A 19104-nucleotide genomic window follows, 5' to 3' on the forward strand; every position below is an offset into this window, starting at 1 on the left:
TTACAAAAGGAAACAGTATTGTTTAACACACAATTTGCTTATGGGAAATCAACAAAGAAAACATGGAAAAATTATTCCTCAGTCTATGAGAAGATCTCCTTTGGAGGTCCCCAGGGCTCAATTTTACTGAAAATAATCTAATGTCCATGTTTAGGACAGATATTTTTCACTGACTTTGACTTGTTCTTTGTATATACACGAAGACAGAAAGAATCTACCATTTGTCATTTGATAGTTGAATCTTCTAACACATGATACTGGACGAGGGCTGCGAATGCTCTCAGAATATTCAATACACAGGAAGTTGTGGGTGGTGGGAGGGATTTATTCAGCCTACTTGTCTACAGCTTCCAGGGATTCTGCTTTCTCAGACGGCTGCTCGACCTCTGACTAAAGGCACATCATCACCTACCCCATCCCTGTTCAGCTGTTGTAAATTATTTAAACATCTCTGCCGTGGGGTCATGCAAGACGACTGTGAAGATGGTCAAAGTATGAGTGATCGGAGGGGGGCAGCCCTTACCTCCAGTCCATTTTCTCCACTAGGTACGCACAGATCAGAAAGCCTGTCCGGTTGAAGCCATGTGTGCAGTGAACACCTTCAGGAGAAAGAAAGGAAGGAGCATAAGGATCAAAAACCAAGAATCCCAATTTAAGTTTACATTTATATATCCCATATCTATACTCAGTGACTTTTCACAGTCAGTTTAATGCAGCATAATGTCAGTAAGCCATCAAAAGGTTTGGCACAATCTTATCCAATGTGTTCCCCTCTCACATCAATAACATCAGTCCTCTTTGAGGTGTGCTAAGGCTGAGTCCTTGTTTTAAGTAAGGGCATCAAGTCACATACTCAAAAGACTCACAGGCAGAATCTTTCCTTTATACCCACATCAAAAATCAGTCTGACACCAGCCACTGCACACACAGAAGAGACCCATAAACTGACGAAACATTCAGGGAGGTAAAGAGCGGATGAAAAGGGCACAAAAAAAACAAAAACAGAAAGAAAGTGTGCTCTTTATTTTGAAGTGAATAGGACTTGTCTGTAAAGCCGAAACTGGACTCCAAAGAAAAAAAAAGGCCTCTCTGAAAGCACAAAAAGCCCCCTGAAGATTTTAGTCATGTGTGTTCACTATTTCAACAAAGAAAAACAAATATCCTCCAAATTTTTTAACAAAGCAACATTTTCACAAACAAGAATTCTTCAGCAGGTGCACAGCAGGGTTCAAACTACACAAACTCAAACCATCTGACTCTCATATTTCCCCACCAAAGGAAGTTTGCCTGGCAACGCCAACGCTAATGAAGATAAAATGAACCAATGTCAGAGGACGGGGATCACATTTACCAGTCCAACTGTATAATTTGGACATGTGTACCGCAGAGACAACAAAGTCTAATCACCAGCTGGCTAAAGACAGGACATTGCTGAGACAACATTCACACATTCTGCTCTGATGTTTGGGCAGTTTCATTTCCAAGCCAGGCAGCAGTTAGTATTATAGGATTATATGATGCTTGAATGAAGTAGAAGAGAGCACCCTGCTGTCACTGGTGTGAAAGTGCAACTTCAATATCCATGTGTACTTGATAAGCCACCTTTCTGCATTGTGCCACAGCAGACTTCAGCCTGAAGTGCTGTTGAACTGAACTGCATTATACTGGCAGGTGTTTCTATTATTTTGTCCACCCCATTTACATCAGTGAAGCTAAATAACAGAAACACCTCTCTGTGATAATGAAGTTGAATCAACACCTTCTCTAAAGCAGTTTCAACATCTAGGTATAGATAGGTCTACCTGAAATAAACAAAACTGCTGAGTGTATCATTTGTCACTAGCACAATCTTGATTTTTTTTTTTTAATTCTAAGATCTAAGTACACTCTAAACAGACCATTTTACTGTGTAAAAATAAATAAATGCTCTGCAGTGGACAAACTACATAGTGCTGACAGTTTCTAAATTACCTCACACCCAGGTTGGCGTTTCTGTGAAGTAATTTGCATGTATACTGATAAATAATGATAAACTGAGTAATGGGCACACCTAGCTATACAAAAAAAGGCAATACAGTTGGAACAACAGTGATGAAAATCTGCCCACGTGTAGAACATGTGCACAGTTTTAACTTTTAAATCAAACTTATTGAGCCAGGTTTCAGCCTTGATGCCAACTGATGCCCTTTCACCTAGAAATCACCTACACAGCATCCAGTGGGAGAGAAGTGTTGTTTTTCATGTTAAACTCCTACATACTAAAAAATAAAACCAAAATATAGTGACTTGCACAAGACTGTTTTCTTAAAAATGTTTGTTTGACAGCCATGTACATTTGAAGAAATGTAAATACAGCTCTTGTCTTTAGCAGCGCGGTCCTCCGGCTGCAACACAGAGTTGGTATGTGACCATCAGCAGAAGACTGGCTGTACTGGGAAGCTGTCTGATGTTTTAAAGTATAACGGCAATAACTAAAAAATGCTTACTGAAAAAAAAAAGTGAACATTTTTAAATGGAATATAAAATCACTTCCATTTGCACGTCCAATTTTAGAGTAATGCTGCCCTCTGCTGGACACATAGGATATTGCTACCAATAGGCCAGTATTGTCCTATAGTCTGAGGATAATATAAATAATTCACAAAATAACCTGAATTCAAGGTGTATTCTCCAACTTTTTCAACAGTTTTCCAAAGTTCAAAAACTGATTTTTGGATTATTATGGACATTATGGATAAGCTGCAACATAATAAACTTTATTGCCTAAATACATGCAGTTTATTAACACAGTACTTAGTATTATCTAACTGTTTAGATCTGGTTTCCTTACCTATTAATTCTGTGGGATTCTTCTCCATGAAGTGTTCACAGAGTCTGATGAACATCTCAGTGGTCTCTTTTGAAGGGCATTCTCCATGGCTGAAACAAACAGAATGATATTACACTTGGTACATTTCCACTGAACGAACAACAACTTACAATGTCTTAACTCAGTGACTTCACTCATACCCTTTACACTGAAGCTTCACATATTTTATGCCTTCATTTTCAATGTCTTTGCGGTCATAAAAGCGAGTAGTGTTCGTCAAATCCACAAGCAGACCCATTTTCACCTGGAAAAAGACAAAAAAGGTCAAGGTGTGCCATGAGATTTCCAGCTTCGCAATGTTACACAGAGCTTCAGTCATCACGGAGTTTACTTACCTTCAGACTTTTTAAGTAGTTGGACAGCATGCTCGGGTGAAACCTGTTCTCCTCCGCAACTTGATCATCATATCTGGGACCCAACATTGTTTTCATAGGCAGGAATTTACCTATGAGGGAAAATGTAAGCAGTATGTAAGCAATGGACTGGTGGGTACTCCACCTCTGTACTCTGAATACAAGACCTCTGTACTCTGAGTAGAGACACCACTAAGTGATGCCAACTGTTGCCACACTTTATCATACCAAATCAAATGAAAACAGGATTAATCACTTGGCAAATCGACCATTGTCACTGGTTTAGGCTTGGCAGTTTGGATCATAAATATAACACATCAGTGTGAAAGAAGGTGCTGCGGTCGTGTTAAACCAAGCGTGGAATAGGATGTAATTGGTATTGTGTTAGCATATCTAACTCTAATATCCAATACAGCTCTTGACCTGTACTATAGATAATTTCTTAAAAGTAATAAGTGTGCCATGAAGCTGAGTACCTAGACCAATGCACTGTTGAAAACAAACGTGAAGTGGAGATGGGTCTGGCAATGCGGTATCCAAGTAAACATGTTCCGGACACACAAGCTTTAGTATTTAACGACCACTACACAGCGGCATGCACGCCATGCTAACGGCCCCGGTTTGTTTTGACACGTGATGCTTCGACGACGAGGCTAGCCAACTCAATAAGACCTTCCTAAAGCACCCTTTTCTGTCGGAAAATAAATCAGCAAAGCACAGCCCACCATCTCCGCTTTTGTTCAAAGTCAAATTAAAGTTACTAGCTAGCAAATGCCACGCTTGTCTGCGAAGAGTTGAGATTTGACAGCCCGTTAGCCACAAGTGCCAAGCCGGCTAAACAACGCGCGCCCGAATACAGAGTCATACCAAACTCCATTTAAGATATTGCAAAATAAGTTTGCCTCGCTACAAATGACAATGGTACATACTGATTTAAAAAAAAATATGTGCGCTTGATAAATGATTTGATATCATTTTATTAATTCTGCAATCCAATTTACACCACTGCTTCGACCGCTGCTTGATTTAAATAAAATTATATTCACTTGGACTACACCGCTCGCTTCTGTTGCCATATTGTGATGCCAACCTGGACATTTTTGTGCGACTGAAAACGAACCAAGACAGCTACACGCTGCTCGTTATATCAGAATGGATTTTAAAAAAGCAGATTACAGCGTTTCAGAAAAGACATGCTCTACCAGAATGTTGTGTGACACGGAACGGAGCTAACGTTTGTAGCAACAGCACTACATACACTAAGCCGGTTAATCTAACGGTGGTTACCCGGGTTACTAGTTTTTCTCTCACCTGCCACAGGTTGTCCTCTTCTGGGGCAATTCCGCCATCGAGGAGGAGGTCCGGTATGTGACATGTTCAGGAGAGGTTTCGGTGCAGTGAATCGTTGGTAAATAGTTAGCCTGTGCCTTGATGCTCTTTCTCTCTGAGTTCGCGACGATCCCGGGCTGTGGTTCACCCAAGCACCGCGGACTCAGGGCCTCTGCAGCTACTAATTCAAGAGAGTCATCGAACAAATTTAAGCCCGGTCAACTTTCTGACGGGCAGCCAGACCAGCACACGGGACATGTGTTATCACGACTCTCAGCAGATCAGCATCCAAGAAACGGTGTAATCTTTTGAGTCTATTTTCCGTAAATCCACCACACTCACCAGTCGAGCTAACTAGCTAGCTTGGGCTAAACCAGCTAGCCTTCTTCTTCTGGTTTTTAATGTCTGTAGTTCTAACGATTTCCTGCACCATACTGCCACCTGCTGCATTGTCATCGGTATTATCCTTTATATACTTTCGAGGAAAAAAAGAAACAGTACTTAATGTTCTTTCACTGAACTGTGCCCTGGTGATTTGTTTTATTTATATTTATATTTAATTTATATTTTATATTTATTTATATTGTTAAGCACATTTATCAAGAAGATTTCCCCCCTTACTTATGAACCATTTAGAGTTGTTTTACCAATTACTATTATGCTAAAGCCAACAAGTACAGTGTTAGTGTACACATCTGGTTAGCAAAGACACACATCCATAAATACACACTGCAACCACTTGCTGATTGCAGGCAGTACATTAAAATTGTGTTGTATTCAAACAACAAGAAAGCATGTAATGTTTGGGGTTTTTTTTAACATGTAGAGATATCAATGATTACACACAGGGAACAACAGAGAATTTCATTATGATACATAGCTAATTTTTATTATGGTTACAACAAAATATCAGTTCCACTTTTTACATTTGCATGCTGTCACTGCACGAGCTGGAGGAGGTTATTGTATATTATTATACAATCTGTACGTATACATATGTCAGCCTCTGCTGCACAATGTTGGCATCAGTGTGATTAATCAGTAAACATTATGGTGTGGATGTTGTCACTGCTGAACATCAGTCAAATAGCTTAAGTCCTTTCAAATGAAAAACTATTCCTAGAGGCATAGACAATTATCTCAGTATATGTCCATCAGGTTGATTTAATAAACCTGCCACTACACACATTGTTTAGCCATAAATATTACATGTTTGTTTCGATATAAAGAATAGACAGTAGCAAAATGTACATGAAATTTACATGACACACTGCATTTTATTACCTGGTTGACAAAGTCTGAGCTAATATTACAGCCATTATTTTTTACTTTGATTCCACATTGGACACAGTGCCAGGCAACATACCACTATGGAAGTCTTCGGAAAGATGAACTTTGGAAAGCTTTATTCAGAGTTGATATGCTTGAATATCTTGATGCTTGGATTGTTGTTATTAGTTGTGTTTCCACAGCTCTCACCTGCCCTGACCTTGTTCAAACATGTTCAGAGTGACGTAAACAGTCACTGGTGCTGTCTTTTCTTGCTGTTTCACTGACATATGCTTATGTTGTTTATTTGTCATTAGGGCAGGAGTTTCCACAGAACTCTGACTTCTGTATGGGTTGAATGGGCTGTTTTCTGAAGACAGTAATGCTGTGGATTCTCCAGAAGAATTATGATGCTCTGTCTCTACAAGTTGTAATGTTTTCCCTTTCTGTGCGTCTGTTGCAAGAATGGCTGGGTCAGTATATTCCACAGTCTGGTCACTGGTTCGCTTGCTATTACAGCCTGTAGCAAGTGGAGGGGTGGATATTCTCTGAGTTTCCTCTGTGTAAACTCTTTCACAGAAGCTTTCAGATGGATTATTGAATGCCTGGAAGGGGCACACTCCCTGTGGAAACACACACACAAACACACACAGAAACACAGAAAGACATAAGATGTTGCCTTTTGAAAACGTAAGGGTTGTTTTATCAGGAGTTACAACCTAGAATACAGAATCATGATATCTAAAGCCATATTTGCAGGTTTGAATTCTTATCATAGACTTCATCAACAGACGTCACTGATCAGCCAATGAGCATTATCATTATTATTATTGAACTTTTTATTGACAAAAATAAAACATCTTACGTAACAAAGAGAATGGCAAATAACATGGACAAACAAACATTAAAAAGTCTGTAAAAACCAGGAGGCCTCTGGAAACATGGAAGACAAAATAATGCAGATTATAAATACTAATATTACTGTCCTTTTTTCTGGTAATTTGGGCTTTTATCAAGCAACATGGGGGAGTTAAAGTCCATGATTAAAAACTAACATTTGGTTGATATGAGAAACTAGAAAACTTTTAGGCCAACCTGACTACTTCTGGCAGTGTGGAGAAGAAAATACAATTTACAGTTGGGCTGCAATTTACAGTTGTTTTCATTATGGATTAATCTTCCAATTATTTTCTGAAAATTGTTTTTTTATGTAAAATGCCAGCCATTAGTGATTATAATTCAGAGCTCAAGATGCCAATTTTGGATTGCTTGCTTTGTTCATCCATATAATTCATTTTCACTGTGTTCACCTTTTGATGACCTGGCCACAATGCCAGAGAGCTGAGGCCTGGGTTAGGCACCGGCTTCTCCCTGAACTTCTTCCATCTAAAAAAAGAGATGAATAACCATCATTAGAAAACAAATTTCAATATTTCATGGTATTCATTTCATAAGGGTTAATCCCACTGTTACCACATCATTTTGTACAAGGTGCCCTTTATTTTTGCTGACAAGAAAATGTCCTTGATTCAGTGTTTTAACTTGAGACTGATCTTTATCATATCATGAAAGACACCAAAAGACTGAAACTTACTGAATAGCACAGCATAATCCAAGAGATAACACAAGGACTGTAACGATGATTCCAGAGACAATGAGTGTTGTGATGAGCCTCTGATCTATCATGGAGAAAAATAAATTATGTAGAAGTAGTTTGATGAGTACAGTAAATGATTCACTTCCTCAAAACTCATGCATGCATAAAAAAAAACTTTTCCTCACTGAGGTGAAAGCTTTGATGTTTGGGTATATTAAGCAACTGGTAGCTGCCAAATAACATATTAATAGATCATAGTTTTTCATAACTATTTGTGGCAGTTATGTCATCTGGCTTACTCAAGATATTGTTTGAGTGAGTAGTATGAGTAATACTGTGATTAGGTCAGTGGTTAGGATCTGATTAATCTTGCAGCCAAAGGATATGGCAGCAAAGCAAATCCAGACACAATTCATCCAGTAATGACACCTGATATGTTATTTCTTAATCCTGGGACAGTTTGATGTTATTTTGGGAATGAACCCCTCTTAATCAAACTTGTTTGTGATCTCTTACTGGTTTACAATCCCAGACAAAAAGTTTGATATTAATAAACAGCAGTTCTGTTTCACACAGCCTTCATCTCTGTCTTCTGTTGTTCAACACTACCTCTTATTCTTCCCAGTCTCATAGCACTAAATCTCAGCTTGCTGCTGCTTGTATGCAGCTGTTTATCGTTTGTTTGGACTCCAAGGTACTTCCCGCAGTTTGCAAGGAAGGCATGCAAAAACACAGGGGCTTATTTAATGATCTTCACTCGAGACTTTGAAGAACTTGTAAATAAGGCCACAAAGAATCTTGCCTCCCTTTTGACCCTCCACGTCTGAGGTGTTAAAAACATTTAACACTCATGTCCTGAGCAGGTTCTATGAGCTGCTGTAGCCAAAGAGGATAATAGCAATGGTAAAACATAGTGTGTGAGTAATACAAGCAGAGAAGAAGCTTAAAGTCAGTGAATTGACTCAGTAATGCTGATTACATAGTATATATTTTATAACATTAGCCACCATATGCTTGGTCATACCAGACCAAGTACGGCTGTAGGAGTAAAACCCCAGAGTGAACTGAGCACAAGTGAGTCTTATTTGCTCATGAGTTCAACTTTTGGCTTCTAAGTGGGTGAATGTGCTGACATGACAAAGCATGCCTGCAACACGGGTATCAGTGCATCTGTTTGACAGACTATTAACTCACTGACTGCCAAAATTAACAGTGTATAACGGTTTGGTGTATAAAGCCAAAGTAAACAATGCAAAATACCTAGCTGCTTCTAGGCTCGTCCTGTATTACAACAATACACCCCTAAAAGCAGACACATTAACATTTGTCCCTTGGTGCTGCTGCAGGAACTATCTGGCCCATCAGCGAACAATAATAACATGGTATGCAGAAGTGGTGCAACTGAAGGTGCTAACATCTTCTAGTTCTGGATTGCAGTTTTTTAGGTAATTGTGCAATGGGCCAAAAACAATGTCTGCAAGTCTCCAACTCATTGTGTGACAACATGGGCAGAACAGTACAATCAACTGGTGTAACACTCTTGTTCAAGAACATGTTCCAAGTCTCACATTTTCAGTGTTACGTTGTATTGGTGTCACAGCAAAGATACAAGTCTTGACCTGTGCAGATCATGAGCTTTCTAATGTTGGCACCCTGATGCTCGTGAGCTGTACTCACAGAACTAGGAATAAGGTGTGTAACAATTGCTTTGAAAACCAGGAATCTTCTAGGCCCTTGCAGAGTACTTACCAAATATATTGGTTTTAAAGGACCTCTCGCTGCTTTTGGTAGTTCCAGTAAGACCTGTGGCTTCGATGTAGAAGCTGTATGGGGTGTCTGGATGCAGATCCTTTAAAAAGATGTCCTGATTCGTGCTATTTACAGTAACATCTAGAAAAAAAAATCACAGAAATATCATGAATGCACTGGTAGATGAAATAAATCTCTTTAACCCATGTGCAAACTTCATACATGTTAGTGGTGGACTTACTGAGCACTGGTCCTTTCTGAGTACTGTAGAAGATTGTGTAGTTGATAACATCACCACTGCATTCCTCCTGTGAGTCTGTATTCCATTTCACGTGGACACTTTTGTCATAAGGTTGAACAGAGATGGATTTGACATTTCCTGGAACTGGAGAGACCACGTTTTCAAATTTAGACAGGTAAAACACAGAGAAAAAAAAACTAAGAATCATAAAAAAGTGTGAAGACTGATGTACCTCCTACTCTGGAGCAGATCTGAAGGGCCTGTGTGCCATGGCCTGTCATGTCATCAAAGAGGGGAGTTACTGTGATATTGTATGGCTTCTTATCCAGGAGGTCTGCAAGAGAGGGAAGACTGGTCTGAAAATCTATTACAGTGAAGTGATTGTTTAAACACATTAAAGCAACTGATCTAATTCTCCTTCTATTGGTTTAGGTGGAGGTAATTTTAACTACTTTATAGAAAGATATGCAGTTCAATCTAATGTTTCCAAACCTAAGGTTTGGAGGTATAAAGTTGCAGAAAATGGAACTATTCAAGTACAAGTTATGTGAATTGTACTGAGCTGAATTAAATGCTCTTAGTTATTTCATACCAGTTTTCCTTTTGTGATTGAAAAGAATCAAGACAACAGACTGTAGAATATTTCATGTCTGTGAGAAATGGATCACAGTTCTCGAAAACTCCGCATTTTTAAATCATCTTTCTAACAGCAGCATTACAGAGAAGCTTTTAAAAGTCGATTTCCGCCAGTGTGTCCATTATTTGCCACGCCTGGACGATGAAAGATAAGACAGAAATTGATCTGGTGGTCAACCAAGTTAAGTCACAGGCCATAAATCAGTGATGGGTTTGATGATGACTCACATTCTCTTCACAAAGCTTGCTCATTCCATGTTTTCATGTTAACTCTCATTAAGTATTTATTCAACATCCATTTTTCTATCCGACATCCATCTACCACTTCATGCCTATTGTCTAACCTACCACCCAGAGTTGTGTTAGTGTATTTGCTCTCCTTCCAACGATACTGATTTCCATTATGGGTCCAGTCGATCATGTAACCTCTGACAGGCTGAGCAGGAGCCTTCCAGCTGACCAGAATAACACCTTCAGCGGTTGAAGTCTGGATTTCAGTAACCTGAGGGAGGCCTGCCAAGAGACATCAAGAGAAAAGGAGCTGATTGATACCAGATGACTAACATGCATCAAGGCAAAGCATTGTTCCATTATAATGAAACAAATTGTTCAACGAATAGCACTCAAACTCACGCTCTCCAATGGCTGGAACATAAACAGAGTCCTCGGCAACCAGGGATTCCTTTTGGAAGACTGTGAGATTTAATCTGTGTGCATCTTGGTTCACATCCACGTCACAAGTTGAATTGCTGCATAAAGTATCTGTATAATTTACTGCAGTCATGTCTTCTTTGAGGTGAATCTTTTTGATAGTGTAGGTAAATGTGCCTTCACATGTTGGAGGAATCTCCTGTGTAGAAAGGTTGAAGTACTTGATATCGAGAAGTAAAGAGAACATCTCGTAGGAAATGTAGCTTGTACACTGAGAGGATTCCTTACCATCCACATGGTATGAACTTTTCGAACTCCATTTTTCTCAGGTTCAGCTACCTTTCTCCACAGGAGCAGCTCGACATCATTCTCTGTTAAAATATGTTCAAAATAGTCACACTGGAACACACATAAAGAACTACAGAGACAAACCACAGTCATAACAGATATGCAAGCTGAGTCAAAACAAAAAGAAACTCAGAGGCTTGTAATATTTTCAGTGGGTTTTTTGTTGTTTTGGAAAATCTGAGCACAACAAACTATCTTCATTTACTTGTTAGGATCCCAGTTAGCTAGCACCATAAAACCACTGTTCTTACTTTTTAGTGGGGTTCGAACTGTCGTCTGGCTCCAGTCGCTCCAGAGGGCCTTGTCTAAAGCACAGCGGACTGAAACGTTGTAGTCACGGCAGGATTCCCCATTTATAATAACATTCCCAATTTCTTTAGGATTTAGAGTCTTATTGAGCACCTTCTAGAAAAAAAAAATATTCCAGTTAGAAACAGTTATTCAAATCCCAGGGAAGTCCCAGAAGGAAGAAGTGCTCTTTCACGACTCGTCAAACTTACACTAACTCACTAAGACAGAATAAGAAACAATCATTTTGTGCTTTGAAAGCAGCGTTTTGTTGAAATGAGGTTTGCTGACAGAAAATGTATGTCTCCCCTCTGAAACAGTTTCTATGCCTTTTCATTTCCACTAGCAACAAACAGCGGTATTCTGCCAGAGGCAGCTGGTTCCTTAGTTAAAAACATTACGTTGCTATAGCAACCACTTCTCACACAGTTCCATGCCAGTTACAGTTAAAGTGATATCGGGCATTTTGACAAATCACTGACAAAGCAAATACACTTCAGCTGTTCTGTGAATGTTTGTAATTTGAGCCTAGGGCAAAACAAACTGGCCATGACACAAGTTATCTGAGGCTAATGTGCTGCCAATGCTGTAGTCATCACATCATGTCAAACTTTGTGCAATTAGCAGTTTGCAACTCTTAAAATAGCAGTCAAGTCGACGTCTCCATATAACCAATTTTAAAAACACGAGTTCTCTTACAGTTCCCTTACAAGTGCCAGGGGGAAACAATCTGTCTCTTACCTCTGAAGTTCCCTCGCTGACAGCCTGTGAGACAAAAGGCAAACAAAAAAAAAAGTCTCAGTAAGCCATGAGTGGTATATGAAAAGCAACTGACAGAATCAAAAACACTAGCTTTCACACTTTTTTTTCCCCCATTCAGTTTCACTCACAGTGATGTTGCTATAGCAACACCAACTATCACAGCTCCATGGCAGTTGCAGTTTCACTGAGGTTGTTACAGGCACCATTTTGCGGCCTCTGTTATCTGTTCTCCAAATGTGTGTATTGAACATCTGTTGAACATTTCTCACAAATGGAATTGACTACAAGCGTAGCAGTGAGAGCAAGAATCATGCAGCAATGCTCCCAAATAACGCCATCTTTTTTCTTTTTCTTTTTAAACGACAGCATGTTTTCTTTTTTCTTTCTATTGTGTGAATGCAACAACATTCTAGGTCAAGGTCTGCTAATTCACCATTTGGGGTAACTGTTGTATAGTTTACTCTTTTTAGGTTTTCATCAATAAAAACGAGACATAGGTGAACAAAGAGGGACATACCTTGCTGTATTTAACTTGACAGTGAGTCTTTTTTATTGAGCTTTTCAGCATAACCAAGAGCTCACCAGGCGAGGCGTTTACATTTAATCTTGGAGGAAACATTTTTACTGAGGGAAAATAATCATGGGAACACATTAAAATGCAGAAATGTGCGATGTTAAAAAACAATGAGATCATTCAGAAATACATATGTTTTCACAAAATTTTCTTCATGTTACTTACTTATTCTGCCAGGGTCAAATTCTTCAGGGTTGGAGCGGGCTTCCCAGAAAGTAGTTTTAGCTGTCACAGTAACACTGAAGTTTCTGTTCAAATGTATTTTATTAGATCCATGTATTTCCCTGGATGTACATGTAGTTTTTTGTGAGCTGCAGATTTCACTCTGGGAAACACTGAAAGAAATATATTTTTTATATTAAGTTCATAAATCAACAAGAAAAAAAATCCTACAATAATTCAAATAAAATATGAAACTACCCACTGTACAGTGTAGTTTATTTTCTGTGAAGAATGAATCTGATGCTCCCAGCTGCATGTGAACAGTTGTGGTACACCTCGCACCTGATTTTCATAATGCAATATGCATGATATTTTGCTGGGTTTTGCTGTAAAAAAAAAAAAAGCAAATAATCAGTATCATATATTTCATTTTATTGCAGGTATCAACAGCCTCAATGTCACAATGTAAGTACCAAAAATACTTCTTACAGTAGGCTGTGATGGTGGTGCCTCCAAGGATTTGCTGAGTATCTGAACTGTGGCACTGTACCAAAGCACTGTGGTAGGTGAAGTTCCTTAGTGTCAGTACTGTGTGTGAGGAGTTGATGGCTTTTGACAGACTTTCTTTGATGGGTCTGGTGTTCAGTGTCCAGAAGACTCTGCCACCGATACAGGTGTGGCACACTACCTCCGCATCAGATCCCACTTCAATGTACTGATCCTTAGGGGTAACATCGCAGGTGTCTGCTCGCTGGACTGCAGGGGATGATAATGTTATTTATTTCAAAATGCACATGCAATTCTGCAGTGCTTCATTGTGATGTAACACACCATTATATTAAAGGGATGGTTTGACATTTTAGGAAATACGCTTATTCTCTTTTTTGCCAGCAAGCAGAAGGCTGGCTTCATTAAGGATAAAGTCTGGAAACAAGATGAAGCAGCCAGACTCTGTCTGAGAACAACAACATCCACCAACAAGAAACTCTTTAACTAATTAGCACACTGTATCTCGTTTGTCATTTTTAAACTTTGGGTTTCATATGGATTTAACAATTAACAACAAGGAGAGCTGATAGATAAGGAGGGCAAGGTTGTGAATGGCCTTGAATGTATACAGGAGGACTTTGAATTCTATTCTGAGTTTAACCGGGAGCTAATGGAGTTGCTGAAAGATGGGGGTGATATGATGGAAAGAGGGAGTTTTGGTGATGATACAAGCGGCTAAGTTCTGGACCGTGACCAAAAAGGAGGGAATTGCAATAATCAATATGGGAGGTGACAAGACTGTGGACAAGGATAGAAGCGGTGGGGTGGACAGATAGTCCAGATCAGAGTACTAGAGGACAGGGTATCAAGATTAATGTCCTTAATATTCCGATAAGAAATGAGACGTGGTGGTTTAGTTATGGGGAGATGGAGTGGGACAGTTACTAAGAGGAGGAAATGGTCAGTTACGTGGAGGTCAGCAGCTGTGCAGTTTGAGGGGGTAAGACCAGAACAACAAATTAAGTCCAGAGTAAATTCTTTTGTATGGGTGGGAAAATTCAATGTATTGGAGAAATCCCAAACTCTCAAGGCACGATGAGAAGTCTTTGGTGAGAGGAAGATTATTATTGTCCATATGTATGTTGAAATCCCCCAACAATATTACATCATTGGCTTGTTTTGTAATTTGAATAACACAGCATGCCAGACCACAGCATTGTCCACCATCCACTCTCACATTCCTTTTCTAAACTAATTAGGCCCCTGCTCTGTATGCAGCATCTCATCCCTCCCATCTCTGAGAGTTAGCCTGAGTCATTATGGGTAAGGTGGAAATCTTTGGAATTCGTTTGAGATCAACATTTAATTATCATCATCTTGATGAGTACAAGTTTGGCTTTGGCGTCATTCCCTCACAGCCACTAGCTGGGAGTCTGTTCCTAAGAACTGTGATTTGTACACTGCCTGGTGGTCTCTTCTGGGTTTGTCTGTATATGGTTTATGGATATATGGTGTCTGTATGTGCATGTGTCTTCATATGTTTGGAGGGGATTTTACTGTCTGTCACACTTTGACCTACTCCATAACAACAATAAATCCTGCTTTCTCTCTAACATGTGCTTGAACAAACCAATCAGTCCAAGAAACTCTCTGCTTGACACACAAACCACACATAGTTTAGGTTACCACGCTGCTGCTATGTAAACAGCATGACAAAATTTCAAAATCTCGTTGCACTGTACAACTCGTGTTCTGCAATGACAAGAAAGATTATTCTGATTATTCTGACTCTGAGTCTCTATGGCACACTGCTGGCACCACCCCATTCAGCAAAATAAAAGATATTTTTAACCCCAGATATTTTGACTTGTCGTAACAGGAAAAGCAGATGTATTAGTTGAGCATAGCATTGATGCTACGCAAGCATATTTTCTTCCTATTCAAAGTACTGCAGATAGATGCTGTCTGAGCCTGTATTTGTTACTGTGTGTGGAAACTTGTTTCCCTTTGATACCTTTTTCTCCCTTTTCTGCTTCAAAGACCAACCCAGTGTATGTTACCTGCTCAGCACCAAATGGGTGGGGTTTTTTTTTAAGTCAAATATGTTAATGCTCACACAAAAGTAATGCATTATGGTGAGCAAATAATCAAATTTGCATGGAAATTCTGTAAACTTATAGTACATCTATTTCTCTATATGATTTATTTTTTTCTCCTTTAAATCTTAAAGTAGCCTGCAAGCTCTCAAACATAGTCTGGATCTTCCACACAAGAAGAATGATAGAGATATCACCACTATCAATGTCTAAGTCAATACATTAATCATCACTGACTATCATCATCAGCCATCATCAATCATCATCCTCAGTGTTTTCAGTAAATACAATATAAATAAAGATAAAACTGTGTGTGACAAAGTCTCAGATATTTCCTTCACCAGTTCACTGACATTACCACTGCTACAAAATTAGCCCCTGATCCATCCTGGATAATGGTGATTTTTAAGCGAAATTGTTAGTATGAGCAAAATATTCTGATGACGTGCAAGAGCTATGTGCACCTGGTGACACTTTCCAACACACCTGCATCTGAGACATCTCACTTGAAAAAAACTTGGAAATAATAAATATATCAAGACACTATTTAAATTGCCCTCCAAACCAGACAGTTGCTATCAGTTGCTTTCATGCAGTTACTTTGACAGTAGGTGATAAAACTGAGTCAAAGGCTACTGTCAGTAGCCTTTGACTCAGTTTTATGACCACAGCAACAGCTGGCAAATACATGACCTGACATAAAAATGATTCTAATGAGTTCCACATTTTGAAGTATACAGATTTTAAACCAGGAAAGACAGAGTACTGGTGTCAGGTCACAGGGAATGAACACGTTATAGTTACAGTGATGTACTGGGCGTTAGAAAGTGGCAAAATGTGTTGGCCAGTTTTAATCAAACGAGGATTTAGTGATCTTGTTGCAACTTCACAAAAAGTTGCAAGTGGAAAGCTTCCCATTTAAAGCTGCTACAGGAAGACTACAGTTTCATTAAGACCACATCAGCACCAAAACAGATTTTATTATAGCTGTGACAGCATAACTAGCCCATTAGAGAGATATGATGTTTCCATCAGAAGAGGAATATAGGCTCCAACAGCCACTCATACACAACACAGGAAATACACAAGCTCCTATATCACTGCACTCCAGTCACAGAGCTAAGCATCAGATTTTCTGAAGGAAAAAAAAATCCAGGTGGTTGTTTAAAAATACTTATGGCTGTTCTTAAGATATGAACAGAATCATTAAAGAAAATGTGATCTCTTCTACGCCATTCAAATAAATAAATAAATAAATGTTTGTTTCTTGAGTTTTGACTGTATTTTCTATTATGATGTATCTCCTCACTGTTTGTGTTATTACAGTTATTCTGAAAATATAATAGAAAGTAATATCAATTTAGACACGTGTGTAAGTTTGGTTCACTTTGTACAAAAAGTTCTCGAAGATTGATCCCAGAAAACTAACTCAAAAACAGGCAACCTGTTCCTTCCAACAGTCACAAAGAACAAAGTTTAATCTTTTAACAAAGCTTTCTCACAGATTTGAAAGTAGAAATAAAACTGCTACCATTCAACTACAACTACAGTCTTACATTTGCCTTTTGACTTTAATTTGCTAGCTGGAGTGAGCTTCTTAGACACATGGCTGAGCAGATGCTCTGTAAAGCTTTTAGTTCAATAAACAGGTCTTCAAATGGCGCAGTCACTTTAAGTCAGTGGGTTTCACTCAGATATTTCACTATGCTCTAATGTATTTCAAAAATAAGTTTTAACTAAAGTGCTTTGTGATTGTTAAAGCATTAGCAGTAGAAAGAATGTCAAAGAGAACTATATTACTTTATGTTCATATCTGGTGATAGCTTTTTCTGAAACAATGACTGTTGTCTGTTAGAACTGAGCCTGTGTTTACATGAGAATAAAAAATGTTCTGATATTTAAAATTCTTGCAAATATTTAAAAAAACAAACAAAAACTACAACTTCTGGTTATTCTAAATAATATAATATTAGTAAAATATAAATACTCTTGAATAGAGATTAACACCTGGAAAAGACATTTTTAAATACTGCCATTTTTACAGTGAACATTATGATGTGAAACCAAAACAAAACAAGCATTTCCCAGAAATGCAACAGCTGTATTTGACAAGTCAGGACCTTTGCACTTTAACATTATATTTTACCTACTACAAGAAGTGTCAAATATAATAGTATTACTCACCTTCACAAATGGAGAGGATTACAACCACAAAAAACGTGACAAAAAAGGCATACATTTCTTTTATCCTATTACTAAAGCTCAAAGAAATCGCTTTTCAAGATACATTAAAGCCGTCAGATATCCAGAAGCGTTAGACAAAAGTATTAAAATCGCCTTTTCGTTGCTGTAACGGCAGACTGTGCACTAAACTGCAGTGCATTTCCCCACTAGCTGTTCATTAACCATCAAGTAACGGGAACTGAAGCAAACCCTGAAATAAACGGGAGGTATTACCCAACTGGAGACACAGCGAACTAAGAGGAAGTGAAGTAATTTGTGGACTGCTTCGAAGAGTTGCTTCTGAGTCTGTTTGGTCCCCGAGCAACGCAAGAGACGCCAGTTATGGCCATAAATTATGATTAACAATAAATCACACTCGGCTTGTATACAGTAAATGCTAACTGCCTGGCGCACGTTTGGCTGCGCCGTATGCAGAAGTGCGCAAATGGATTCACAAAAGAGTGAAAGACCGGACACTAAAAGTAGCCTACTTCGAAACATAAATAAATAATTACCACAATCATTTCAAACAAGCAGCTTACGAGTCAGTTTTGATCTCAGAATTTTGTCCGTTGGAAAAATCGATACAAATACTAGAAATATTCTGTACAATCAAAAACACAACATCTTAAGTCCTAACCATGGACTGGGGGAAATTGGGCTACAATAGGCATTTTTCACTATTTTTGCACATTATACACACCAAACGAAAAAATAATTCCCAGATTAACTGATCATGGGTTGTGAGTCCCCCCAACCCCCAAGTTTGGATTCATCCGTAACAAGAACAAGACTACTGGGCAGTTCTGGGTTAATCTATGTAACATAATAAGGGCTGTAGGGGAAATCTATTTCTAGCTACTTATCAGTTATTAGGATCCTCCTCAGCTGATGCATCAGTGCTAGTCTTTATGGGGTCCACTCACCTCTTCCTGCAAACAATTTCACCCAGGGGCTTTGTATTCTGCCTAACTGTAAATGGTCAGACCAATCTGAACAATAACATTCGAACATTACATGTTTTATGTGGATGAGGGCATGTTCCATGAACTATGATTCAAGACTACCACTCTCTATTTCTCAGAAGTAATTACGTATTTTCTTGTAATGGCTTGTGTGCAAACAAAGGACACACACCAGCAAGTGGGCTATTGCATTGTCCACTACATTTGCACTACAACCTGCACATAAGTTTTCTCAACAGTCTGAATATATTGTATATGTATATAGTTTTGCACTATCCACATTGCACCCATTGCACTATTGGTATTTGTAGGAAACAAAAAAAAAAGTTGTTGTTCTGTTGGTTGTGTCATTGTTCTGTACTGTCTGAGAGCAAAGAAAAACCGGAGTCAAATTCCTTGTTTGTATGCACAAACTTGGCTAATAAAACTGATGATTCTGATTCTGATTCTGATATGGACTATTCTTCTTTCACCCGTGAGTGAGGACAGAAACCGATACCAGG

The 19104-nt window shown here is 38.7% G+C and overlaps 2 protein-coding genes across 4 annotated transcripts in view; both read right to left on the reverse strand.

The window, feature by feature from the left end:
* The window catches only part of rngtt (RNA guanylyltransferase and 5'-phosphatase), a 71831-nt gene extending 66898 nt beyond the window's left edge, over nt 1-4933 (reverse strand). For all 3 annotated transcript variants that reach the window (XM_041064409.1, XM_041064411.1, XM_041064410.1), the window contains exons 1-5: nt 4534-4933; nt 3205-3314; nt 3010-3113; nt 2831-2919; nt 524-599 (exon numbers count right to left, since the gene is read on the reverse strand). In XM_041064409.1, coding sequence (XP_040920343.1) covers nt 524-599; nt 2831-2919; nt 3010-3113; nt 3205-3314; nt 4534-4597 — 443 coding nt within the window. In that variant the 5' untranslated portion in view covers nt 4598-4933. The remainder of the gene's footprint in view (nt 1-523; nt 600-2830; nt 2920-3009; nt 3114-3204; nt 3315-4533) is intronic.
* Nucleotides 4934-5418: 485 nt separating this feature from the next.
* On the reverse strand, nt 5419-19011 carry LOC121199539 (interleukin-31 receptor subunit alpha-like). Its single transcript, XM_041064319.1, has 16 exons — nt 17598-19011; nt 13318-13584; nt 13091-13214; nt 12832-13001; nt 12610-12716; nt 12072-12095; nt 11294-11447; nt 10983-11065; nt 10677-10893; nt 10392-10556; nt 9640-9741; nt 9408-9551; nt 9167-9307; nt 7415-7499; nt 7131-7206; nt 5419-6443 (listed from the first exon to the last, which is right to left on the reverse strand). The coding sequence occupies exons 1-16, from the start codon at nt 17650-17652 to the stop codon at nt 6027-6029; spliced, it is 2331 nt and encodes a 776-aa protein (XP_040920253.1). The 5' UTR covers nt 17653-19011; the 3' UTR covers nt 5419-6026.
* Nucleotides 19012-19104: the final 93 nt, after the last annotated feature.

The sequence above is a fragment of the Toxotes jaculatrix genome, chromosome 19, assembly GCF_017976425.1.
Source record: "Toxotes jaculatrix isolate fToxJac2 chromosome 19, fToxJac2.pri, whole genome shotgun sequence".
In the NCBI taxonomy this organism is placed as follows: Eukaryota; Metazoa; Chordata; class Actinopteri; family Toxotidae; genus Toxotes; species Toxotes jaculatrix.